The sequence below is a fragment of the Vitis riparia genome, chromosome 18 (assembly GCF_004353265.1).
Source record: "Vitis riparia cultivar Riparia Gloire de Montpellier isolate 1030 chromosome 18, EGFV_Vit.rip_1.0, whole genome shotgun sequence".
Taxonomy (NCBI): Eukaryota; Viridiplantae; Streptophyta; class Magnoliopsida; order Vitales; family Vitaceae; genus Vitis; species Vitis riparia.
The window spans coordinates 30,184,567-30,208,654 of record NC_048448.1 but is presented as its reverse complement, the minus strand read 5'-3'; the positions used below and the strand labels follow the sequence as shown (position 1 = coordinate 30,208,654).

Below are 24,088 nucleotides of genomic sequence, written 5' to 3'. Positions count from 1 at the left end.
ATGATTAGGTAACTTCATTATAATTAAACGTTAACCTCCAACACTTTCAGCTTGCAGTTCTATGTTACTAAGCATGTATCAAAAGCTAAGAGGGATCTTATGTATATTTTCATTTCTTTCAGTACTTCATTTTCATTTATTCACGTTATAATGACATTCAATATATTTAAATATCTCATTTAGTTGCTGACATCCCTCTAACATATGATTCAATATTTTATCCGTAATTCTATTTTTATGAACTGGACCCATCCATCACAGATGAACCTCTACTTCATGATTATTTATTCATCTTTTATAGCTCCTTTTCACTTGTCTCAATTTAATTTGTTATACTTTTATATATGCAGGCCCGAGGCAGATGTTGTTCAGAACATTACTAGAGATCTGATATGTGAGATAATAGGTAAAGGCTGTGTTGAGGATGGCCTAGTTAATAAAGAATTCCGTTTGAAAGACTTAAAAAAGTTGATTAGTGAATCAAGAGATGTTCTCATGATTGGGATCTATGGACTCGGTGGAACAGGGAAGACAGCTATTGCCCGAGCTTTGTACAATGAAATTTCTTATCAATTTGAGGATTCTAGTTTTCTTGCAAATATCGGAGAGGAATCCAAAAAGGATGGCCTATATTGCTTACAAGAACGACTTTTTTGTGATATCTTATTGGGAGAAAGTCGAAAAATAATGTTTCATAGAAGAAACAATTTGATTGAGCACAAATTTCGTACTAAAAGAGTTCTTATTGTTCTTGATGATGTAAATAATGAGGAACAATTGAAATTATTAGCCGGAAATCATGATTGGTTTGGTGAAGGAAGTAGAATCATTATAACGTCTAGAGATAAATGTTTGTTAAAACGACATAAAGTGGATGAGTATTATCAGCTTGAGAAATTAGATGATCGTGAAGCTCTAGCACTCTTGTGTCACCATGCCCTTACCGAAGAACAATCTCCACATTGTTTTTTTCGCCTTTTAAATGAAGTAATGTCTTATTGTGGTCATCGTCCTTTAGCTCTTAAAGTTGCGGGTTCTTTTCTACGTGGCAAGGGATTGAGGCAGAGGGAAGCTCAGTTAGGAAAGTTAGCTATAAAACCTGACGTTTTTAGAGTGAGTTATAAAGAACTAAGTGATGAAGAAAAGGATATATTCCTTGATGTTGCATGCTTCTTTCAAGGGGAGTATAAAGATTTTGTTACAAAAATACTAGAGAAACATGATTTCTCTGCTGAACATGGACTGCAAGTTCTAAGCAATAGGTGCCTCTTAACAATTTCGGAAGGAAAGTTATGGATGGATAATTCAATACAAAAAATGGCCTGGGAAATTGCTAGCAAACAGGCACTGATACCAGGCAAACCTTGCCGCTTGTGGGATCATAAGCAAATCCTACGCGTACTGAAGAGAAACGAGGTACCTTCCATATACACTCTTAAATGTCTATAGCTTAAGAAAAAAATACTGACACATATACACATGAAATTTGCTTTACTTATTTGTGGCTCTTTCTTGTAGGGGATACGTGCAATTGAAGGCATATCCTTAGAGTTATCCAAATCAAAAGACAAAAAATTTTCTGGTGAAGCCTTTTCCCAAATGGATGCACTCAGACTGCTAAAGGTCTTCTTGGGTTCTGGATGTGTTAATGACAAAGAGACTTATAAAGTGCATTTTTCTACAGACTTTACGTTTCCTTCATATGATAAGTTAAGGTATCTCCATGGGCATGGATACCAATTAGATTCTTTTCCTTCAAACTTTGAGGCAGAGGAGCTTCTTGAACTCAACATGCCATATAGCAGCCTAAAACAAATTGAAGGGGATGAGGTATGATTATATATATATATATATATATGTATGCTTGCTTTTAAGATGAGCGTTGATGTAAACAAAAGCTAATTTCCTCAATTAAAATGTTTTCTTTCACAGATTCATTTTCCAAATTTAATTGCCCTTGATCTTAGTCACTCTCAAAAATTGGAAACCATCTCAAACTTCTCAAGGATGCCAAATTTGGAGAGACTGGTTCTTGAAGGTTGTAGAAGTTTGGTTAAGGTTGACCCATCTATTGGAAATCTGAAAAAGCTTTCTTTGATGAATTTGAAAGACTGCAGAAGGCTTAAGAGTCTTCCAAAGAGAATTTGTGAATTCGAATTTCTTGAATCTCTTATTCTCGCGGGTTGTTCGAGACTTGAGAAATTGCTAGGTGACTGGGAGGAACGGCAAAGTTCAGTAAACCTGAAGGCAAGTCGAACTTATAGAAGTGAGTATAAGATACTGTTATTTAGTTTGGTTTTCGCACACTATTAGGTCTAAGCAAATGGCATCTATGTGATAGGGCAGTCCCCAGTCATCTTTTGATGCTTACTGTCATTGAAAAAGTTAAATCTAACTGGAAATGACTTTATTATCATACCAGGATTCATTTTACCTCGGAAGCTAAGAATTCTTCGCTTGGGGCATTGCAAGAGTTTTCAAGAAATTCTAAAGCTTCGTTCAAGTATCCAAGAAGTGGATGCATACAACTGCATTTCTATGGGAACTTTCTCGTGGAACACCAGATTAGGAGCATCCATTTTACAGAGGATCAAGGTGTCTCTCTCCCAAGTTAAACTTTGTTATTTTCAAGGCAGAACTTTGCTCTCTCTTGCATGATAAACTTTAATTTTGATGGCAGATTAATCCGGAATCTGCATTTTCTATCGTTCTTCCTGGGAATACAATTCCAGACTGTTGGGTCACCCATAAGGTGACAGGATCTTCAGTGACTATGGAGCTGCAAAATTCTGATTGGTACAACGATGACTTCTTGGGATTTTCCGTGTGCCTTGTTTTTGCACCACAGGCTGAAAGGCCTCAGCTAAATCCTGAAATATTATGTGACTTGAATAATTTCACATTTTTCCACTATTGTGGCGAGGACAGTGTAGCTGAATTTCCAAAGTCATACCGACCACAAGCTCGAGCTCGAGCTTGGCATACCGAGCTTGACAGTGTAGATCAAGAATGCGGCAACACCAGTACAGATCACGTGTGGTTGGCATACCGACCACAAGCTCGAGCTGATAGATGTCATCCTAAAGAAAGGAATCGTCTTAAGGCTTCATTTGAAGTCTTTAACTGTGTGGTGAAAGAGTGTGCTATTCGCCTTATATACAAGAAACAAGTAGTGTTTGGGCAAGAAGCCCAGTAGGAATGGCAACGGGGCGGGTTCGGGACGGGTCGCCCCTATCCCAACCCCGCCCCGTTTAGCAAAATCAATTCCCATCCCCGTCCCATTAAAAAAAATAAACGGGGCGGGGCGGGTATGGGAAATTCCCATACCCGCCCCGCCCCGCCCCGTTTAGCCTTTTTTTTTTTTTTTTTTTTTTTTTTTTTTTTTTTACTTTAAAAATTTTAAATTACATTAAAATAAATATATTTTATAAATAATAAAATTATTATATTTTTTATAACTTATTTTTTTAAAAAAATTATTATTATCTATATATTAAAAATATTAAAATTAAATTTTAAATTAAATTAATTTTAAAATTAAAATAAATTAAATTTAAAAAATAATTTTATATGTAAACGGGGCGGGGCGGGGCGGGGTGGGGCAATACCCGAACCCGCCCCGAACCCGCCCCGGGTTTTAAAAAAAAATCCCAAACCCGTCCCAAACCCGTTTAATAAATTTTAACCCCGTCCCATTAGGGGCGGGGCGGGGCGGGTACCCGAAAAAACCCGCCCCGTTGCCATCCCTAAAGCCCAGTGAAAATGGAATTTATGGCTCATACTCCCTTGACAACTCCATTATTCATGATATTTCTTCCAGCTTCCAAACCTTTTGGATTGTTTGATTTGAATGTTCCAAAATATCCATATAAACTTCTTTCTAAGAAAGTCTGTGTTATCTGTGGAGATCACCTTAATTTGTTCTCTCCACCAATTTATAAAGATTGATTCATCTAAAATCGAGCAATCATCACTGACCTGAGGATTTAGGTCATTATCTCCACTGCTGGTACCAGTTAATGCCTGTCTGAAAGCCACCCTTTTTACTAATCAGGGGTGCTGCCTCCGTCACTGCCATAGCCAGAATCCACAAATTAGCACTGGACCTTCTCCACCACCTGTAGCCGGCCAGCTTTCCCCTTAATTTTCAAGACCAATTGATGGTCACATAAAGGGAGCTATGTTCCTATTTGCAGATATCTTCCCTGCACTCCTTGGCGAGGAAAAAAGTGTGGGATTGTGGGCGAGGCAGTGTAAGGGCTTATGGCTTTGGCGTGGAGGGGATCTTCGGTGGTCAATTTTGGGTGAGAGTGTATTGTGGGCTGTTCTGATGATGAGCTTTATCTTTTGATGTGTTTAATGTCTTAAAGATAAGGGCTTATTTCGTTGTTTCTATGTGAATATTAAAATATAAACTTCGAATTTATTATGACTATCAAGGTCATGTTTTAAAATATAAACTAAAAATAAGTTGTTGTTGTTGTTGTTGTTTTTTTTAAAAAATACATCTATACCTTAACTAATCCATGCACCACTCACCTCTAATTTCCCCCCACACCCAACAACACCCCCCCCCCCCCCCCCCCCCCCCCCACCCAAGCCCTTTTTATTTTTTCTTATATAACTCTAACACACCTGCTACAGCCCCATCAGTGTCGTCCCATCTCTCTGCTATAGTCCAGCTTTGGCTGCCCAAGACCACATCAATACAGCCTCCATCAACTGCCCATCCCTACACCAATTCAGCATGCCTCAGCCGTCCTTGGCAACCCCTCATATCAAACCATAACCCTAGCCATCGAAGCTACACTGCATGGAGCCACCCACCAATTCGTCCACTCTTTCTTCCATTTCCCATGCCCACCTGACCGTATGAATCCATATTATCCATCTTCATTTTCCTATATTTTCTCTCTCAACCTCTCTCTCCCAACTTCACATGGCAGCAACAAAAGTTCTTATTCCCATCAACCCGTTTCTCTTTCCATCGTTGCCACTCTCTCTTACGTGGGGGTTCCCCTCCACGTGTCCCTTTCAAGTTCAAGATCCCTAGGCAGTCTAGGACAAGTGTGTAACCCGTCTGGGATTATTCCGTCTAGGCTAAAAGAAGTTCCGTCTAACACTAGAACTGAGAGGGTTCCATTCTTCCACAAGGCCAGACGGAATTAACAACCTGTATTCTCAGATAGGAAGATATGTCCAGTCAAGTCTTTAAGACTTCTAGCAAGCGTGTGATCAATCACGCCTGACATATGAGCGGTGGACGAGACTCCATTTACACTTACAAGTCAATGTCAATTAATTGTTACATTACACGATCCTAGATATTGGCAGGCTAAATGGACGACCAACTGCACTGTTCGAGATTTTGGCACGTGAGCATATGGCACTTGCCAGCCGCCCTAATTTGTGATGATTGCCCAGTCACCCTAAGGACAATCATCATTACCAGAAAGGTTAGAGTGCATAGTCAGCACTACAATGGCCGTGCCATCAACTCTATATAAACCCCTCCAAAAAGCACGAATAAGGTACACGCGCATACATATGTCAATTCTCTCTTACAAAATAGTTAGAGCTACTCTTGTCTGACTTAAGCTTCGGAGGGGCATGCCTGGACAACCCGTTAGGACATCCCTTTGTGCAGGGGAGAAGTCTGTTTGGCTCCAGTGCAGCTGGACGGACTATTCAAGAAGCATGGAGTAGGGAAGAAGTTTGTCTGACTTCAGCGAAGCTAGACAGACTTGACTCTAGTTGGCTTGTACCCAACATCTTACCCGAGCTTTGCACCTCCATTAACCATTTCTAGGATTCAGCTACAACTGGTGGACGTTTAGGCCATGCCAGAAGCGAAATACAGAAGAAGGAGAAGATCAGCCAAGCCAAGCAAAAGTTCTCCTCCCCACGTACCATGACGGAGCTGTTTTCGGGTTCGGAGCTGCTGTTTCAGTCCCGAGCGCCTCTCTCTACAATGCAGACTATAGCCAGCGCACCATCCTCTTTGACCTTTCTCGCGAAGTGATCGATGACGCCATTGGTGAAAGCTCCAACCTCATCAGCAGTTTTCTTCAGACGAGATTGAGCTGCGTTTGCGGGAAGTTTGGTTCAAAACTTGCATTCTCGGCCTTGAAAGCTCCATTTCGGGTTCTGCAACTCTCAATGTAGTTGGAAAGGTGAAACATTCAGGTGCTAGTATTCTTCCCCGACGTGTTGATGTAGTATACCTAGTTGATCTCGCAGGCCATGCATGGCCATGCATGCTGTATTCACTCTAACTATTTCATTTCATTTTATTTTAATATATTTTTTTGTATTATTATTATTATTTTCGAGCTCTTTGAGCATCATGTATTTTAAATTTTGAGACGGTAAGAAAGTTGGGCAAATGTGTTTGGGCTAAGGCCCTGTTTGGCCGGAAATATATGGAGCGGTTTGAGAGTCATGCTAGGTGCACTGGACTCAAGAGGAGGTGAGGTCACGTGAGAGGGTTTTCTAGAGGTTTCCAGAGGGGTATAAAAGCAAGGGAACCGCCTTTGTTAGGGATCTTTTGCTGCCATTTTTTCATCTCAGCAGATAGAGAGTTTGAGAGGGGAGAGAGAGAGTTTTGAGAGCACGAGAGAGAAATTTTAGTTCGTGAAGAAGTCACAGTCGAGGATTCTCATGTTCGAGTTCAGAGAGACCAGACTTCGCCGCTTGAATCTCATTCAGGTTTTAAATTGTTTGTTTCATCCTCTTTTTATGGAAGAAATTGATTGATGAATTTCGTTCGAGTTCATACATCTACATATATCAGATTATTGCAACTTTTTTTTTTTTTGGTTAAATCCATATTTGTACATTTTAATTTACACTAATCTAAATATTTTTGAAGAATTAATCACCTATTGAAGAAATCGTTCTGTTGTATATTGATTTTGATTACTCAGAAACCCTAAATTGTGTTTTTTTAGAATCCCTGTTGATTTATGTTGAATAAGTTGTTTTAGAATTTTGAGTTTTCTTTTAATTTTCTTAGTTGAGATGAGATGATTGTTGTTTTCCAAAGACCCAGATTGTAGTTTCTTGTTGAATTTCTTATTAATGTGTTCAGATATATTCATTTTTGGATTTTAGGTTCTGTTTCTCTTTTATATATTCATGCTTAGGTGATTCAAATTGAAAATAAAAGCTGTCTTCATTGTTCTGTATTGATCTAGATGTCTTCAATATGATTTGGAAATCTATATTCTGCTAATTTGAAAATGATTAGAAATCTGAATGCTATTGACATGAGTTAATTTAATCCACTAAGAAAATTAAGATTGTTTTGTTGGATTATATTGGTTTAATATGCATAGAAGTCTAGATTCTGTTAATGTAAATTGATTTAGTTTAATCCTGAAATTAGGTTTGATTCTGTTAATTTATGTTAATTCGATAGAATTAGAGACCTTGGTTTTTCACCTTTGTTAATGTGATTTGAATTAAATTGATTAGAAATCTGAATTTGTTCCTATTGATTTGGTGTTAATTAAACTCAAATAAAAATCTAAAATCTGTCACTATTAGCTTAGATTAATTTAATTGCACTACAAATTCAGATTTGTTTCCATTGCTTGACATTGATTATACTGAATTGGGAAATCCAAAACTTTTGTAATCTATATTAGTTTGAATTAGTTGGAATTAATTAAAGGCTTAGTGTGGACCCCGCATTTCTGCTCAATGCGTTTCCCACTCGATGGTGAGCTCGATTTTTGATTTGAAAAATTGATTTTTTATTGTTTGAAAAATGACTTGGAGTCGCCACTTATTTTTGTTTTATTTTTAAAGGGTAAACAAAATAAGAAAGAAAACCCTAAGTGTGACTCCTTATTTTGGAAAATGTGATATACGAAAAACCGGATCGGGTTCGGGGGTCAGGTTACTTATCGGGAAGGTACGGTAAAGACCGTAGCACCCCTCTAAGCTCCTAAAGTCGGGTCTCTACTAATGAAATGAAGCAATCATGGCAATGATGAGGAAATCAATGAATACTCGAATCGATCATACACATAGGGGTATCAGAATATGCAATAGAGGATAATCGGAGTGGAAGTGGATGCGTACCTGATCAGCAAACGGCAACGCGCTATCATAAAAACGGGGTTAGTGCATAATAATGAACATAAAGTATATCACTCATACCACCCAACCAGATAAAGAAGCACCAATATCATGCATGGTATTATTTCAAATTCACTTTTATTTTGATGAAAATTTATTTGATGTGGGGCCCTCACCAAAGCCTGTTTATTTTTATATGAATTAATTTCGTAAATTCTATCACCAAGAATTACGAAAAATAAATTCACACTTATTTTAAAACATTTTGAAAATCAAAGAAAATTGCAAAAGTGGCTTGCCCGAAGGAAAATGGCAACCAAATTTTATTAAAAAAACGGAATTTTTCGAGACCTAAAAAAAATGCTAAGGGTAAAAATGGAAGAATTGAAATCCGAAAATTTATTTGAAGAATATTATTTGGGAAGAAAAACACTATTAAAATTAAAGATGGTAAACCTGAAGGTGACACGTGGCCTAGAGTGACCATCCAGACCATGCAAGGGTGGATACAGGCTGTCATTAAGGAAAAGGCTCCCAGCTGGGTGCAATTGTGTTGAGATTCCTCTATTGATGCCGGGAATGCCCTCATTTAATGAGGAGAAATCTCAATGTAAAGTCAGCTCCTCTTCAATGGGAACACATCATGAAGACCTCTGGTAGCTTAGAGTCCTTTTAACTGTGCGCAGTCTGAAGTTCCAATCATCATCGAATGAGACCTCATCAGAACTTCATTTGAAAATTTTGTATCACTGGTTGCATGGCCGTACATTACACGTGTCCTGTCCTTCTGAAATTTTCAATCCGCCGGCTTGCAAAGCAATTTTCTGTATGGCTATGTGCCATTGTGCCTGAGCTAGAATATCATTTTGCTCTGATTTTGCTTGTTCCCTGCCGACTAGGGCATGATGCATTGTAGGAGTCGTATCACCTATTTTCAAGTCATAGAGCGCAGCACAAACAATGTCAGTCACAGCTGAATCCTTCACAGGAACTCTCTCAAACATAATCCCAACCACTTCCATCTCATTACTTGTCTCCTCAACACTTATTCGGCCAAGGACCCATTGCAGCCGCTGAAGTTGCTGTTATAGATGATATGACATTTGATCTTTATGGGCCTCGGAGACGTGAGTACCGCTTTCACCATACTTCGCAAATCCTCATCACTTGAGAACCTCTCATCATCAACCTTGCCTTTGGGCAGATGACCTCCAGTGCATGCAAGGCGGGGGGATAAATAAGAGAGGTGGTACGATAGGATGAATTTAGTGGGATGAAGAGAGAGAAGGTCGCGGGATGAAATGGGCAGTGAGTATGGAGGTCAAGTGTTTAAATGAGGAACGTGGAATGGGTTTGACGGGTAGCATAGGTGCGTGCATGGGATGAGTGACATGGTATGGTGATGTAGCGAAGGTATCAAAAGGCATGAGCTCGTTTGGTGCCAAGAAGAATAGAACGTGGTAAGTATGTATGGGGGTGATGATATGCATGGTGATAGCGTGTGCATGGGAAATGAGGAGCGAGTCAGCTGGGTATGTGTGAATAAAGTAGAAGGTTACGAATAGTAATGGGTATGAAGATGGCAGGTATGATGGGTGAAAGGTGGATTGGGAACATGGGCAGTGGGTTTAATGGGCTTGGAGAGGTGGGCATTATTTGAGAAATGGGTATGGAGAGAAGGAAATGGATATTAAGGATGATGGCCAGACTTTGCATGATTTCATGTACGTGAATGGGTGAAGCTGGGACCTCCATGAAGGCTTTGAGTGGACTTCGGGTGGTGGTGTAGAGAGAAGGGTAGTAGTGGATTAGTGAGAGTGTAGGGCTATGAGCATGGTGAGGGTTAGAACCTTTTCTACCCGAATCGGGAGACCTTGGTTCAGATCCTGGTGATGGTGCAAATTTTTATCTTCCATGTTATTAGGAGTGACATGAAGAATATGGTCTGGACCCAAAGTATCCTTAGTGCTCGTGTTGTGGCGTCTTGTCATCAACTCCAATCCCAATGGCGACACCTGTCTCATAACACCAGAAACAAGCAACATTTCTGTGGGTATGATCACCACCACCCGACAACAATAGTGGCACATCAAATGATTTCGTATATCGGACGCACTCCGCGTGGCTTTTGATTGGAAAAACAGAAACATCTCGTCCCTTCCCCAGATGATGATCCAGCACCATACTGAACAGCCATAGCACCAGGCCCTGTTCGTTAACGCTCACACCGCCGTCATGCAGCTGCTGTATCAGAAACTTCTTCATTATGGAAACACATCATCCAACCTTCATCATCGCCTAGTTATCATTCCAGGATCTTCGTTACCGTAGGCTTTCACTTTCTCTCAGGTTTTCATCATCTCTAAGTCGCGAAATCATCATGAAACAGAGGATCGCGTCTCACGTCCTTCATTTCCACTGTATTTCATCCTCGCGGGAATTGTACCACCGTCAGAATAAGATCGCCAGTCCTGGAGCTCCAACGTCACCGCCTGATGCTATCGGCTTAGGTTCCCAAGCTCTGACCCTCTTAAGCATTTGGCATTGAGCTTTCTCCTCAATTTCAAACTTGCTGCCCGTGGGTACTTAAGGCTTTGTTAAAAGAACGAACCACGTAAAGTGACCTCGCGTGCCGTGCACGCCATGCATGCATAGGTAGCTTGACGAGTTCTTCCCACTGCACTAGCAAAGAAAGCAAGGCTCCATGGCCAAAGACAAAATCACTACATCTGGGGGGGAATCACTAGCAATATATCTTAGGGTCCACAGAGCCTGCTCGCAAACATCATCACTTGGAGAACCAGGAAGTTTCACAAACATCGGAACGGCCCCATGATCGATTGCCATTTTGAAATGCATAATAGAAAGAAGAATTCTCTGTTCGCATCTCGCTCCAAACAGTCTAACACAAACTAACCCCTTCCACTGAGGGTTCCTTGCCTCAAGTCACCTTCTTCATCCTTACACCCACATGGCGTACACGTGAAAGCTTCTCCTTCAAACTTTCAGAGTCTTCTCAAAAACACCCAGTCCGGACAGTCAAACTCAAACAAAATACCCACACTAAAAGAAATAGAAAACAGAGGATAGAGAATGAAGAAGGAAAACAAAGCAAGAATGGATGGATTAAGGAATTACTAAGCAACATCTCGTTTCATGAATGATGAACGAGTGGCTAGCTGGTGGGATGAGTTAAAAATCCACAATATAATCATCAGAACATCCAAATCAAAACTCAATGAGGATCCAATCATTTTCAGAAGAAAAGAAAATCAAGCACAGGAGAGAGATGAAGCAGAGCATCATACATGAATAAATATATTCAATCGCAACAAACCCCGTGGCCCTTGACGTCCACGGCAAACAATCCAAACCTTGCTCGCAAATCAGTAGAGAATGCGAGAGTATATTAAGAAACAAAAACATACCTAGCTTGAGGGCTGTCTGGGAATTCCACGGGCAATCTTCTTCAACCACTCCTTCTGGCCATGGAGTACCACCTTAACTCTCAGCAAGACCACTCTCTCTCTCACCCCCAAGCCTTCCAGCTAGCAATGGAAGCTTTCCTCCCTCTGCAGAAGGAAAACTCTCTCCTTCCAACTTAGTAAACTCCTATGTAAGTCTTTCCCAAGCCCCAAACAGCTTCAAAACCTTTTCCCCCACCAGCAGAGGAAGCACACCCTCTCTAGCAGCAATGGAATCCTCAGAAAAAAAATCTCTCTACCTCAGCTCCACCCTGCTCTCTTCGAGCTCTCCTCTCTGGCAATCGAAATCTCCTCTAAAAACCAGCTAAACAAAAGCTCCCCCCCTCTGAAGCTCTCTGCTGCCTCATTAAAGCCCTGGATACCTCCAAAATATCTCCATTTTCTCTACCCGATCTGCCCCTCCAACAACATCTGCAGCAAAACCACCCACAAAAGCACTACTCTGCAGCTGCCAGCCTCCACTCACTCCCACATGCAGCTGGCAACGTCCTAACAAATACGCTCCTCCTAGAACATTCTTCCAAGTGTCCCTCCCCTAGTGGTTCTCAAAACCACTACTTTGATTCCACCACAAGCCGTCTCGGAGTGACACATGGCCACCTAAAGTGGCGACACCTGTCAAACTTGGCTGCAGCAAAGTAAACCCTGAATGGGGGTCTACACTTAGGCTTATTTCTGTTGATGGATGATTTAAATTAGAGATTCAAATTTTGATCCTATTATGTCAAATCGATCTAGTCACATTAGAAATTAGGATTTACCCTATTGTTTGGTATTGATCAAATTCAATTTAAAAATCTAGGTTATCACTACTGATTTTGGACTAATTTAATTCAATGGGAAATTCAGAAATTGTCCTTATTATTATGGTTTGATTTGATTAAATTGAAACTTTAGTCATGCCCCGGTTCCCTAAACTGAAAAAATCAAATTACAATTGAGGCTGTACCTTTGTTGATCTTAATGAATTTAATTAAATTTGGATTTAGATAGCATCATTATCAATCAGAATAACATTAATTGAATGGAAAATTCCGATCATACTCCTATCATTTAGGAATTGATTTAAATGAAGTGAAATCTAGCTTGCGATTCTATTGATTTGAATGGATTCGATTAAATTAAGAATTAAGTATATTGTATTTAATTTGATATGGATTCGATTAAATTAAAGATTTTAGGTTGAAATCAATCCTAACACACATTAATTAGCATTGACTTTGAAAACCTTACCGTTTAGTAGAAATAATAAAGCTATATTTATCCAACTGTTTCAAGTGAATGTTGTAATAATTTATGTTTTCTTGGCTTGCATTGGATTTGTATAATGAAGCTGGAAATATGAGTAATAACAGTCTAAATACTATTGATTTAATTTTGGGTATGGTTTGATTGAGGATCTAGCAGTTGTTTCGATTTTCAGTTAATTGGGAAATACTTGGTCATATATTAATTAATTATTTTATGCTTGGACAATTATAGACCTAAATTAGTGTTGGATTAAGCTGGTGTTTTTTTTTTTTACTGCATAAAAAAAACCAAATATTTAATTTTTTTTTATTAAATTAAAAGTAACTTGTTGATATCAACTAACATTACTAAATTAAACCTATTGATAACAAGTTTACTTTAGTTATGTGGATATGTATCAAAATGTTACTTTTAACTGAATAGAAAAAGCTAAACATTTTAATTTTTTCTATTCAATCAAAAAACAAACACCGCCTAAGTTTGCTTTAATTTTATATTTGGTTGTTGATGAAGTGTGAAATTGAAATTAGGGATATGTTATTTTATTTAAATTTCCAAAAGTTACAGATTGTGATAAATGTTAAAGTGTTCTTAGGTAAATTGTATGAATTTGGATGAATGATTTAATGCGAATTCTGCAATCCAAGAAATGATTAAATGTCATATTTGGAATCTTATTCATAATGTATGTTTTATTTATTTATTTATTACATCTTGAGATATTAGTAATATTTAAACTCTATTTTTAAATGTGTGTTTAGTTATCATCATATTCATTTATAATTTCATGTAATGGATTTTGGTGACAATTGAGATAGACTTTAAACAGATACAGAAATAGTATAATAAATGGAAAACAGTAATTTAAAAAATGAGAGAACAGTTTTTAGAAGAGGTTGAAGAAGGTTGTGATATGCCAAGAAAAGGAAATAATTAACACTAACAGTTTTAATTAATTGATTACATGAAACCGTAAGCTAATATTTTAATGTAATTGATTGCAAGCGATTGATTTGGATAACCAGTATATTACCATCTTACACAGACATAGGAAAAAGTAAAATATCAGTGTATAGCTTTTGATCATGATAATCTAAACTTACCAAATTGGCTATAAAATCTAATTGTGAAAACATAGGCTCTTTCTTTGGAAGCCCTTGAAAAAATATGTTACTTACACACATACATATTACTTGTTTAATTTTTTTAAAGGCATGAGATACATATTAAATTTTATTTGGTTAAAATGCACATAATTTATATTGAGTTTGCAAAAATCAATGTTACGTTCTATTCAAGAAATTAGTTATTACCATGCATATGTTTACAACTAATGCCATTAAATACCTTATTAAGATATAATAAATTGTTGAACTTTTTGGACATTTATATTTAATGGGTATGATAACACGTATAACAATGAGATATTTTGTGTAGTTTTGTTTTGAGACTCTACCCCACTTATGTAGCAAGGGGGAGACCTTAAGATGGAATTGTGGGTTTTGATACCAAGATAAGGGATACAGCTCGAGACGGCAAAATATGCTTTGTTGTGTCCTTAGTAGGATGACCGGGAAATGAGCTTTTTGGTGTTGTGATCTAGGGTAGTGAGACCTTGAAGACAGTGTAGATGTGGGGATTCATGGGTAGTAGGCTTTTGTATAGTCGATTGATTCACCACAGATATACTGAAACCTATGATTGCATGCTTTACATCCCATACATTCTTTAAGAGTTATTATGATTATTCTATGCTAGTTTCTAATTACCAAACTTATTATAGATATTGTTTTAGAATTGTCTTTAAATGTAGATAAATCATCCTAACACTTGTATATTGTGACTATTCACTAGACATTTTGTTTACCTTATAGATTTAATGTTTTTCAGGTAAGGACTTTTGTATTCCTATTGAGAAGATAGAATCAGTTTCAGAGAGCAAGTCATTGGGCACTTAGCTCTAATGCTTTCCTTGTTAGACTTGTGGGACATATAGTCTATTTCCATTATGTTTTTTTTTATTCGTTTAATTTAGTTATTCTTAGCCATATGACTCATCTTGTAAATCTAGCTTCTACTATTGTTGTATCTAATAATTGTTTTATTAGTATTCTCTAGTTTTATTCCATTCTTTTCATGCTTCATATATTTATTAGGATGATAACTACTTTAGATTTTGATTTGGAGTTAGGCTCACTTTCTCTTAGTGGGCCGTTATTAGGGCAGGTCTCTATAGTTTACCACCTAATGGTTCTCCCTTTAAATCTTGACATAGAGATAAGTGTAGTCTTTTCTTTTACCTTGAGGGGATGGAAACTAGAGTTTATCTCTCAAAGAATGGAAGATTAAAAGTTGTCTAACCATAGACAATAAAAGGGCTTATATATATACCACTAGTAGACTTAAGTGACTAGGGCCCATCACATGGACTTAAGGTACTTCATTCAACCCATTGGGTCCTATTTAATTAATTAAGGGGGAATTGCGTTTTGAGGTTAGTTGGGCTTGATAATTAGCCCAAAGTCCTCCTATTACCCATATTTAAACTCAAAACTCAATGAAAGAGTAGAAATTGAGATGAATGGTATTGCCTTTAAAAAATCCCTAAAATACCCTTAGCTATTAAATAGAAAAACTAACCCGCCACCCCATCTTTCTCATTCTTTCTTACTCTCTTTCACCTTCTCTCACCTATTTATTAGTGGGACCAAGTTGAATGATTTCCCAATCATTTTTCTCCAACAAATTGAACATTAGAGATGAATGGTTAAAAATTATTATTTCCAAATGCGTTTTTGAAATAAATAACTTTTAAATACCTCATCAAATATTATTCTTTTTTTCAAACTTACATTTTTAAATACCTAGGAAACTTACATAATATATAATAAATATTATTCTTTATTTCGAACTTACATTATTTCTCATATATATTAAATAAGTTTTAAACACTTTATATAAAATATTAGTATTCTTTGTTTGTTCTAACTTGCAAATTAGACATCATCAATTTTTTTTTTCAAACTTATAGAATATATAATAAACATTTTTTAAACACCTTAGCAAATATATTTTTTTTTGTTTCTTACTTACAAAATAATAAATATGTTGTACATTATTTCTCATATATATTAAAAAAATTTTAAATACCTCATAAAATATTATTATTCTTTTTTTATATATAACTTACAAATTAGATGCATGTCTTCAAGATATTCAATCCAAAATTACCTAATTGTTTCCCATACTAATCCTAAATTTTATTAAAATAAAGATTTAAATATTTATAACCATCAAAATAAATATTTTCTTATTAAAGCAAAATTTTAAAAGTAATAAGATAAAAATTATGAAATCTTCAAAACTATAATTACAACAAATGTTTTTAATTTTAAAACTAATTTCATAATTTAAATTAATGATTTTAAAAAATAAAAATGTTACAAATTTTTTTTATATTTTTAATTCCATTTAAATATGATTTTTTAATCTTACTGATAAGAGTGAAATTATGTTTATAAGGACAAAATAGTAAAAATATATATTTCATTTAGTTTACTTATAATGAACAATTTAAACATGATTAATTTTAATTTTATTTCTTATGTGTTATTTGGTAGGGAAGGTCTTAATGGCATGTATAAGGACAAAATAGTAAAAATATATATTTCATTTAGTTTACTTATAATGAACAATTTAAACATGATTAATTTTAATTTTATTTCTTATGTGTTATTTGGTAGGGAAGGTCTTAATGGCATGGTTTGGTAAAAAAAAAAAAAAAACCTATTGATAATCATTTTAATGTTAAGTTCAGGTTGTTTAAAAATCATACAAAACTTATTAGGAGCCTTGTACACCCCTATATACTTGATACATTTCCCTTGTACAGTTAGTGTAATACCCTTGTATAGTGGTGCAAATTTCATATCCCTAACTCCTAAGTTATGTGTTTATGTAGGTGCATTAACCATGTTTTCAATGGTTTGGTTGAGAAAATGGTCCATGACTTCGGGTCAAGTTTTTTTCCTCAAACATCATTATTGGTGAAAACATTGAAATTTCCATGTGGGAGTTAAATAAAGTGCATGACATGAGTATACAATCCTTGGGTGACAAGGAAAATAAAGGAGTGGTTCAGATTCGATTGAATTTTTTTACAAATGGTAGCTTTGTACACCCTTGTACACTTAGTATATTTCCCTTGTATATAGTTAGTGTAATACCGTTCTACAGTGGCACAAATTCCATATCCCTCATAAGTTAGGTGTTCACGTAGGTGTGTTAACCATGTTTTCAATGGTTTGGTTGATAAAATGTTAGATGACTTAAGGTCATAATTTTTTCCCTAAACATCATTACTGGGGAAAGTATTTGAATTTCCATGTGAGATTTAAATAAGGTGTATGACATGAGTGTACAATCCGTGGATAACAAGGAAAATAAAAAGGAGTGGTTTAAAATCGATTGAAATCTTTCATAAAGGGTAGCCTAGTACACTTAGTACATTTCTCTTGTACAGTTAGTGTAATACCCTTGTATAGTGGCACAAATTCCATATCACTCTTAAGTTATGTGTTTACCTAGGTGTATTAACCATGTTTCTAATGGTTTAGTTGAGAAAAGGGTCGATGACTTAGGGTTAAATTTTTTTCCCCAAACATCATTACTAGGAAAAGTATTGAAAGTTTCATATGATAGTTAAATAAAGTGTATGACATAGGTGTACAATCCGTAGGTAACAAGGAAAATAAAGGAGTGGTTCAAAATCGATTGAAATCTTTCACAAAGGGTACTCTTGTATACACCTTGTAAAGTTAGTGAATACCCTTTTATAGTGGGTGCAAATTCCATATCCTTGTAGTGAATGTGTGCCTATAGGTGTATTAAATATGATTCAAGTAGTTTGGTTGAGAAAATGATAAAAAGCTTAAATCCGACTTTTTTTTTGTGAATATATTATATTTTTGTGAAAAAAAATACACAATTGGCCAATTCCTTTGTTTAATTGTGATCATTTTATATTTTATATTTTATTATTAAAATAACTAATAGAAAAATAAAAAAGAATAATCAATAAATGAAATTTAATTCTTTTATTATTTTCATATAAAAAATAGTTCTAAACAAGGTTTTCATTTTTCATTTTTAAAAATAGTTTTCATTTTTTAATTAAACGTATTTTCAAAAAGAGACAATATAGAATTTCAATTTATTTAAAAAAAAAACTAGAAAAATATTTTTAAACCAAACTCAAACATAATCTATATAATTTTTAACCACTTGTTTTCATCTAGAATGAGTAAATATACCATTCAACATTGAGAGATACTTTTATATAAGAAAAATTCAATCTCTACTATACAATGTATTGATATAATCCACTTCTAAAATTAGGTCATATGAAAACATTTTAATTGAATATTTAAAATAAAAACTCTCCATCTATCCTATTTCTTTCTTTTTCTTTTTCTTATTATGATAAATTTTCAATTAATTCAAATCATTAAAAAAATCCTTAGTAAACAAATTTGCAACATTTCATGTAACTTATTACCAAAAGTCATGTTAAAAAAGTTATTAAATAAGGAAGGAAGAAGATTAAAAGAAAATTTAAACTTTTTATTTTATAATAGTTTAAAAAAACTTTTAAATAATAAAAGGAAAGAAAATAGTGAATATATTTATTTAAATAGTGTTTTAATCATTCAATTATTTACCTCTAAAATGTAAAAGATAATTTTTATTTATTTAAATTAACATTTTTTAGAAAGTATTTTCTAAAATAGTTTTTGAATCATTAATATAATTTTTGTTTATTTATAATTTAAAAATAGAAAATAATGTTGATTTTTCAATTATTTATAAAAGAGTTTAAAAAAACAATGAAAAAAATCCAAGAATGGTTAAATAAGGATGAATTTGCTGGTAGTGGCATGTGAAAAGTGGTGGAATAAAGACAAAAATGAGTCAAAGGGGTATTTTTGTTCATTACTATCTCATATCCTTGTAATCAATTATGAGTGATAGGAGGACTTTACATGAATTATCTAGCCCAATTGGGCTAGAAGCATAATTCTCCCATTCAATTAATTGACCAATAGACAATTGGTTCCAATTGTTTAAATAGCCAAAGTAGAAATCATAAGCCACTTAATTATAAGCATTAGTGCAAGCTTGGGGTTATAATTAAACACCCTTATGCACATATAATAAATTAAAATTTTCCTCAAATCATGTGCCACCAAAGAATGTAAGCTTGAGTAAAGATCACTTAGGCCTGTTGGAAAATACTAGCTTCTATAGAATCAAATTCTAAAATGGACTCAACATTCCATTAGAGAGAGTTAACTCCACTCTCGTATCCTATGAAAATTAAAATGCTTAGGATCCTCTTAGGGGATATACTTTCTAAAATCCATAAGGTATTATGGTGTTTTTATTAAGAAAATATTTTACTACTTACTTAAACCACCAGTAATCGAATTTATAGGGAATATTATGATCACATTAGGATGTTACCCATAGGTCAAATTTACTGATGACTTAAGCATTCATTCAATACTCTCTCATGGTTGAGATATGTAACATAGTAACTTGGAGAAGTCATGATAACTTGATAACCATTCAATCATGACTCTCTGTAGGTCCTGCTCAATGTGTAACCTTATATACTAGTACACTCACTATGGGAAAATCATCCTGAAGACTAAGACAAGTCATCCCACCACTTTAGAGGTAGTACACTATGGCTTCTAATGGATTGTTGAAGTCCATGAACCAATTGTGAACAACTTATCATATTGTAAGGAACCAATGACTTAAATATTTTATACAACTCTTAATGCACTCAAAGTTATGTACAATACAAGTGATATATGTTTGACTAGTCAAAGAAATCATATAAATAATGTAAGATAGATATGTAATGGATGAAATTGTCATATCACATCATTGGTTGAAATAAGATAAATAATGTAAGCAAGATAGAAAATAATTGATATTATATATAGTGAATCAAATTGTTATATCACATCATTGGTTTTAAGTGCTTTATCCTAACAATCTCCCACTAACCCTTAAAGTAGACTAAACATATATCTAACACCTATACCATCCCTATAAGTATCAAAGCTTGGCTAGTAAGGGTCTTAGTGAAGGACTTACCAGGTTCTTTAAATAAAAGGTATCTTGTCCACAATTACATCACCCTTCTGATATATCTTAAGAATCAAATGGTACTTCCTCTCTATATGTTTACCCTTCTAGTAGTTTCTTGGTTCTTTTAACTGTCACTGCTCTATTATTATCATATAATAAGATTGTGGGTGGTACGACCAAGGGTACTACCCCTAGTTCAGTAAGGAACTTCCTAAACCAAATGACTTTCTTTCCTAGTTTTGTAAGGAACTTCCTAAACCAAATGACTTTATTTGTAGTTTTAAAAGTTGTAGCATAATCAGACTCTATAGTAAAGTCAACAATACATACTCCACCTAAGGTAAAGATATAAATAGAAGTAGACTTATGGGAGTCCTTATCAGAATGAAAATCCAAATTTGCGTACTCAGTGGGCACTATCTCATCATAATGGCAAACCAACATATAATTCCTTACTCTTCTAAGATACTTAAGTATACACTGTTATCCAATCACCCACGTTCCGCTGCTGAAGTGGTCCAACACTTGGCCACGTCCTTCATCATGCAGCTGCTGTTAAGGAGCACGTTTCTCTCAACTGCTCATCGTGTGGCAAATCAGAGAAACGTGGCTTTGATGGGAAGCCATGTTTTCTTTGTATTTTAAATATCCGTCTTGGTCCCGAGCTCCTCTCTCATGCTGCTGAAAATCTTCAGAAACTACACCATCCATAAGGAGAGATAGAGCTTTGGAAACCAAAGACTTGCAACCCAACAATGGCTGGAGGTAAGTATGGCATAAGTTACATTCTATATGCATTATGAATTGCTTACATTTGGTATCAGAGCCATAAATCTTGCCTCTGCCTTGGTATCTCTTTTACACCAGATTTGCTTAGTTAATGGTTTCTTTTCTGGATGTAAGATATAGTAATACAGTATGTTTATGAAAGAAACATCCATACGTTGATCTCTTAAAACACTCCATAAATTGAAATACCTTGCTTGCTAACCGGAAAAATAATAGATAACAGAACAAATGTTTAGAACCCATTTGGTGGAGTTGGGGTTGCACTCCGATGGAACCACCCCTTCCCATTTGTTTTGGCCATTGACACTGCCGCGGTCGGCCATGTGGATCTGCCCAGAAAGTATAAGGTTGGTTGTTAATGTTGTAGGCTGCCTGAAAATGCTGCATTAAAATTGATGCTTTCCACGCTGGCTGCGATGTCAACAAGCACCATTTCCGGTGCTGTTTAAGGCTGCAATTTCAGCAGCTGTAGGAGCCATATTCAGGGGCTGTTCATAGCCGCTGCTGGTGCTGGTTTCAAGCACTGCAAGTGCCCATTCCAAGCACCATTCAGCCCCGTTCCGAGCGCCATTCAGGCGCCTATTTCGAGCGGCATTCAGGATTTAATTAAACGCCGCTGCTGGTGCTGGTTTCAGCCGCTGCAGGCGCGACTTAAGGAGTTCCAAAAGCGCCATTTCTGGTGCTTTTTGAGGCTGCAGTTTCAGCAGCTAAAGGCGCCATTTTCAGGTATTCAAGAAGTGCCATTTCCGGTGTTGTTTTGGGGTTGCAGTGGTGAGCCGCTGCAGGCATGATGCCGGCGTCGCTTAAAGATCGGTTCAATGTTGTTTTGGTGCCGCGGATGATGTGGCTGCAGGCAACTAAGGGTGGTTATGATGCCAACGTGCTGAATGTTGGAACCCATAAATTAATAAATAAAAAAAAAAAAAAAACTAGAGAGAGATTAGGCTTTTTCCTTTTGGGCCTTGGCATAAGGAAGCTATTGGGCCCATTAGACTTGTTACATGTGCAGTGATCCAATAAAATTATTAAAGTCTTTAAGTGTTGGGCCATGGGTTAATTATGATATTTGAGCTGATTTAGGTTTTAATGGCCCGGTTTGAATTATTTTATTGATTATTTTTATATATGTGATCCTTTATACATGCATATTAAATCATTAATTTTATTGTTTGTATGTATAAAATGTAGCTTAATCTTGTGTTAGATAAATTAAATGTTGTAGCTATTGATGCATGCAAATTTTATCTAAATTGTATAAGATATATTAAAATATATATATCATATAATCTTAATGTCTAGTGAACCATATATTTTTTTTTTTAATAATTAAGGAATAGCCACAGCGACCTTAATTATATAAAAATTATATATTAAGTAAATCTGGATCACATTATGGACATTAATTGTAATTAACTATATAAATATGATGATTTTACCCCACAGGGTTTTCATTATGTTTATATAATTAATTAGGATAAAATATTAAAATTAATTTTTCCTAATTTACCCACAGGAGTTAGGAATAATTAATTTAATAGGTTTATCATAAAGATTATAGACAGAAAATATCAAACTATATTCATAATAAATTTCATAATTCAATAAAATAGTTTGATAAAGTCTATCATAAAGATAATTAATCTGATCGAATTAAAGATTTAGCCCACAGGCAATTTTTAATAAAATTAGATTCAATTTTAAGCATGTTCTACATTGGTAAAGCATGAATTTATATTAAAGCCTCAAATTTTTAATAAGCTTGTAATCCTTTTATGCAGTTTTACCTAGCATATCTGATATTCGTTGTGAGGTTCCCGAACTTAGAGGAGATAACTTTAAGATATGGAAGGAGAGAATTCTTCTTCAATTAGGGTGCATGGACATAGACTATGCCATAAGGAAAGATGAACCACATAAGATCACTGATACCAGCACACCTGAACAAATTTTGTTGTACGAACGCTGGGAGAAATCTAATCGCCTTAGCGTGATGTACATTAAGACAAAAATCAGTGCTGGTATACGTGGTTCAATCGAGCAACATGAAAATGTTCGTGAATTGCTAAAGGCTATTGACGAGCAATTCGTCACTTCAGATAAAGCCTTGGCAAGCACCCTAATTATGAAGTTCACATCCTTGAAGCTCACCGCTATAAGAGGTGTGCGTGAACATATCATGGAGATGAGGGACATTGTGGCTCAATTGAAGAAACTCGAGGTAGAAATGTCTGAATCTTTCTTGGTGCACTTTATCCTTAACACTCTTCCACCTCAGTATGGACCTTTCAAAATCTCTTACAACACACATAAGGATAAGTGGTCTATCAATGAATTGATGACCATGTGTGTTCAAGAGGAAGGAAGGTTAATGATGGAACAGGGAGAAAGTGCCATGCTGGTGACGCAAAGGAAAGGAAAGAAAGGTAAATCTCAAGCTAGTCAGAAAGGGAAGCAACAAATTCCTCCTAAATCTGACATTAAGAAAGACGAAAAGTGTTTTTTCTGTAAAAAGAAAGGACACGTGAAGAAGAAATGTCTGACATTTCAGAATTGGCTTGAGAAGAAAGGTAACCCTACCTCATTTGTTTGTTATGAATCTAATATGGTTAATGTAAACACTAACACATGGTGGATTGATTCTGGATCTACAATCCACATTTCAAATTCCTTGCAGGGTATGCAAAACCTAAGGAAGCCAGTGACAAGTGAACAATTCATCTTATCCGGAAACAAGATGGGCTCGCATGTTGAAGCAATAGGGACATGTTATTTAACTTTATATGGTGGTTTTATTTTGGAATTGCAAAGGACCTTTTATGTACCAAGTTTCTCACGAAACTTGATTTCAGTTTCTAGACTTGTACCGTTTGGATATTCCTTTCATTTTTCAGAAACATCTTTCAGTTTGATTTATAAATCTGAATGTGTTGGGAATGGTATCTTGTCTGATGGTCTTTATTGTATATTCTTACAAAATGATACCGCTCATAATTCATTACATGTCCAAACTGGCATTAAGAGATGTGTTGTAAAAGAGGATTCCTCTACATTGTGGCACCGGAGATTAGGTCATATCTCCATAGATAGAATCAAAAGATTGGTGAATGATGGGGTACTTAGTACTCTAGATTTTACTGACTTTGAGACTTGTGTGGACTGCATTAAGGGTAAGCAGACCAATAAGTCAAAGAGAGGTGCTACTAGGAGTTCCACCATACTAGAGATCATACATACTGATATATGTAGTCTTGACATGGACTCTCATGGTCAGAAATACTTCATCTCTTTCATAGATGATTTCTCACGATACATGTATC

General features: G+C 35.6%; 2 protein-coding genes across 2 annotated transcripts; both read left to right on the top strand.

The window, feature by feature from the left end:
* On the top strand, positions 1-3,196 carry LOC117905683 (disease resistance protein RPV1-like). Its single transcript, XM_034818567.1, has 6 exons — positions 1-8; positions 351-1,416; positions 1,519-1,830; positions 1,933-2,266; positions 2,423-2,595; positions 2,681-3,196. Exons 1-6 carry the CDS (start codon positions 1-3, stop codon positions 3,194-3,196), a joined length of 2,409 nt encoding a protein of 802 aa, XP_034674458.1.
* Positions 3,197-20,540: 17,344 nt separating this feature from the next.
* LOC117905682 lies at positions 20,541-23,480 on the top strand. The gene is made up of 3 exons (XM_034818566.1): positions 20,541-20,747; positions 22,550-23,338; positions 23,446-23,480. The coding sequence occupies exons 1-3, from the start codon at positions 20,738-20,740 to the stop codon at positions 23,478-23,480; spliced, it is 834 nt and encodes a 277-aa protein (XP_034674457.1). The 5' UTR covers positions 20,541-20,737.
* The last annotated feature ends 608 nt before the right edge of the window (positions 23,481-24,088 follow it).